Source organism: Triticum dicoccoides, chromosome 4A (genome assembly GCF_002162155.2).
Source record: "Triticum dicoccoides isolate Atlit2015 ecotype Zavitan chromosome 4A, WEW_v2.0, whole genome shotgun sequence".
NCBI classification, from domain to species: domain Eukaryota; kingdom Viridiplantae; phylum Streptophyta; class Magnoliopsida; order Poales; family Poaceae; genus Triticum; species Triticum dicoccoides.
Window position 1 is genome coordinate 649,119,335 of NC_041386.1, and position 2,365 is coordinate 649,121,699.

General features: G+C 46.2%; 1 protein-coding gene across 2 annotated transcripts; it reads left to right on the forward strand.

Annotated features, from left to right (window-relative positions):
* Positions 1-721: 721 nt before the first annotated feature.
* LOC119289555 (coiled-coil domain-containing protein 8-like) lies at positions 722-2,141 on the forward strand. 2 transcript variants are annotated; one of them, XM_037568855.1, is made up of 3 exons: positions 722-936; positions 1,355-1,492; positions 1,826-2,141. In XM_037568855.1, exons 1-3 carry the CDS (start codon positions 805-807, stop codon positions 1,898-1,900), a joined length of 345 nt encoding a protein of 114 aa, XP_037424752.1. In that variant the 5' UTR covers positions 722-804; the 3' UTR covers positions 1,901-2,141. The 2 variants fall into 2 exon arrangements, with proteins under 2 accessions (XP_037424752.1, XP_037424753.1); XM_037568856.1 differs by having other exon boundaries at positions 743-936; positions 1,355-1,483.
* The last annotated feature ends 224 nt before the right edge of the window (positions 2,142-2,365 follow it).

Genomic DNA, 2,365 nt, shown 5'->3' on the forward strand with positions numbered 1-2,365 from the left:
TTTTCTTTAGAGCTTGGTACGTAAGAATGTCTGGTTGACACAACATCATGATCTTGTAACAACCCCTACGGACATTGATCAAAAAGGTAAAGTTGTTCCCTCAAAACAAAAACACCTAACAAGCAAAAATGTTGCTTCATGAAAAATTAACTTTCTCGTTCCATACAACCATATATTTATGTAGAAGTTCTATCATCCTAATCGTCAAAACTGAAAGGTTCGGCAATGCGCGCCATCCGGGTCTACTTACTATGCCCAGCAATCGACATTATTTTCATGGCATATATCGGATCATCACGGCCTTAAATGCAATGTATACGTGCATCTCCCGTCTCCACATTCATTCATGTATACCGATTCCGTGACACCTCGAGCCAGTCACACGAACATGGCACTCGATGAAATCATTGAGAGAAGGTGCACCGTGCAGGCGGTCTTTGCGTTGCATAATTGAGTTGTCATTTCGGTGTATATGAGGGATAGCTAGCTAGTGTCGCCATTTTTTCAGCTCTGGTTTCACATGCATGCAATGCGGAGGTAATGGGGAACGTCGACAGTTCACACGCGGTTTCCACAATCCATCTGGAGCTTTACCCGGAATAGGAGCCTATCGTGGCCGTCCTACGGGAGCCATTGCTACACCCGAAACGAGAAGCAAATTATTCTCGATCGGTTGGCTGCTGGCTACAACTACTCGGCTCATTCCTTTGAGCACATACGCTTCTCTCTCTCTCTCTCTCTCTCTCTCTCTCTCTCTCTCTCTCTCTCTCTCTCTCTCTCTCTCTCTGTGCACGCGCGGACGCCATGGACAAACCTCCGGCGGGAGCAGCAGCCAACAAGGCTGGCAATCCTCCGGCGGCAGCAGCAGCCAACAAGGTTCGCAATCCTCCGGCGGCAGCAGCGGCCAACAACTTTGCCAATCCTCCGGTGGCTTCGGTATGTGGTTCACAAATCACAATCATTTCTCGCAATATATATCGACGCTGATACTTTCCTCCCTTGCTTGATTGTGCTCAGCTGTCTCTACGTGATCGGCAGTAAATTAAGTAGCAAATGATCTGACATATAGTGTGTAGGACTATAGGAGTAACCTGTGACAATCGCTTGATGGAAGTAATATAAGCCTTCAGATTCGAGCTAATTTCAGTTTTCTATCTACGTGTTCTTGTTTCTATTTGGACTGGCCAGATCTAATTAATATATTGGTTAGAGCTACACAGCGACTCTACGAGCTATATTTGATTAGCCCCTCGCTCTCTTTTGAAAATCTGCTGCTAGTAGTAGATCATAACCAAGGTGCTGTATATATAGTTTTCCATAGCTCGGTTGCAGCTAAAAAACCCTTGTTCAACAGCTGCAGGTGGTGGTGATAGCTCCTGCAGCGAATGTGGTCGTCAATCCTGCAGCGAATGTGGTCGTCAATCCTGCAGCGAATGTGGTCGTCAATCCACCAGCAGAGGCGGCGTCAGAGCGTGGAGCTGCGGTAATTAATGTGATTCCAACTTAATTCTGTCAAGATATATCGATGCTGCTACTTTTTCCTTCCTTGCTTAAATGTGCTTTGTGTTTCTCTAACTTGTTGCCAGTAAACTATATAATTAGCAAATGTTAGTTTTGTATACGCGTTCTTGTTTCAGTTTGGCAGATCTAGAATAATGGTTAGAGCTAAAAAGTACTGTACTGTTTTCCATAGAGTTTGCGTATAAATTTTTCTGTTAATTTTTCTGAAGAACAAGCGTGAAGATTGCAGCTTTAATTACTACTCGTGTTTGCATTCTGGTATCACTGCTGAACTGAACTGACTAGTTGAGCTGAATTGCTGCAGGAAGTTCTGTGGCTGATTGTTTCCCTCTTCATTTTGGTGATCGGCGTGGTTCTGCTGCTGAACTGGTGCCTCTAAAAGTAGAGAAACTATGTCACGTCTGGGGACGAAACGTACTGTAGACTGAGGAGTGCGCCACCCGACCGATGAGGACGACGGTAAATAAAGTGGCGCAGGCATGGGTTAAGTTAAAGCTATCGTGCGTCGCGTACTAGCGCGCGCGCGCGCGCGTGTGTGGAGCTTATAAGCTTTGTGCTGTAAAACTGAAACAATCTACTACGTCTGAAGAATAAAGTAAACTGAACTCTCCTCCTACTCCTACCTCTCGTCTATGTCTTCTTCTTCTTCTCTCCCAAGTCGGGCATAGTGAACCTCACGTCGGCAATCACGCCGGCAGTTGTCACCGACCGAGGGGCTGTGGCCGGGGTACACGGTGCTGATTCTCCGATTCTCGTGCGGTCGATTTCATTTCACCGGAAACACATGAAGGCCTTACTCTCATTCAAGCAACGCAGCGCTGTGGAAGAGTATCGGCAGCAGATT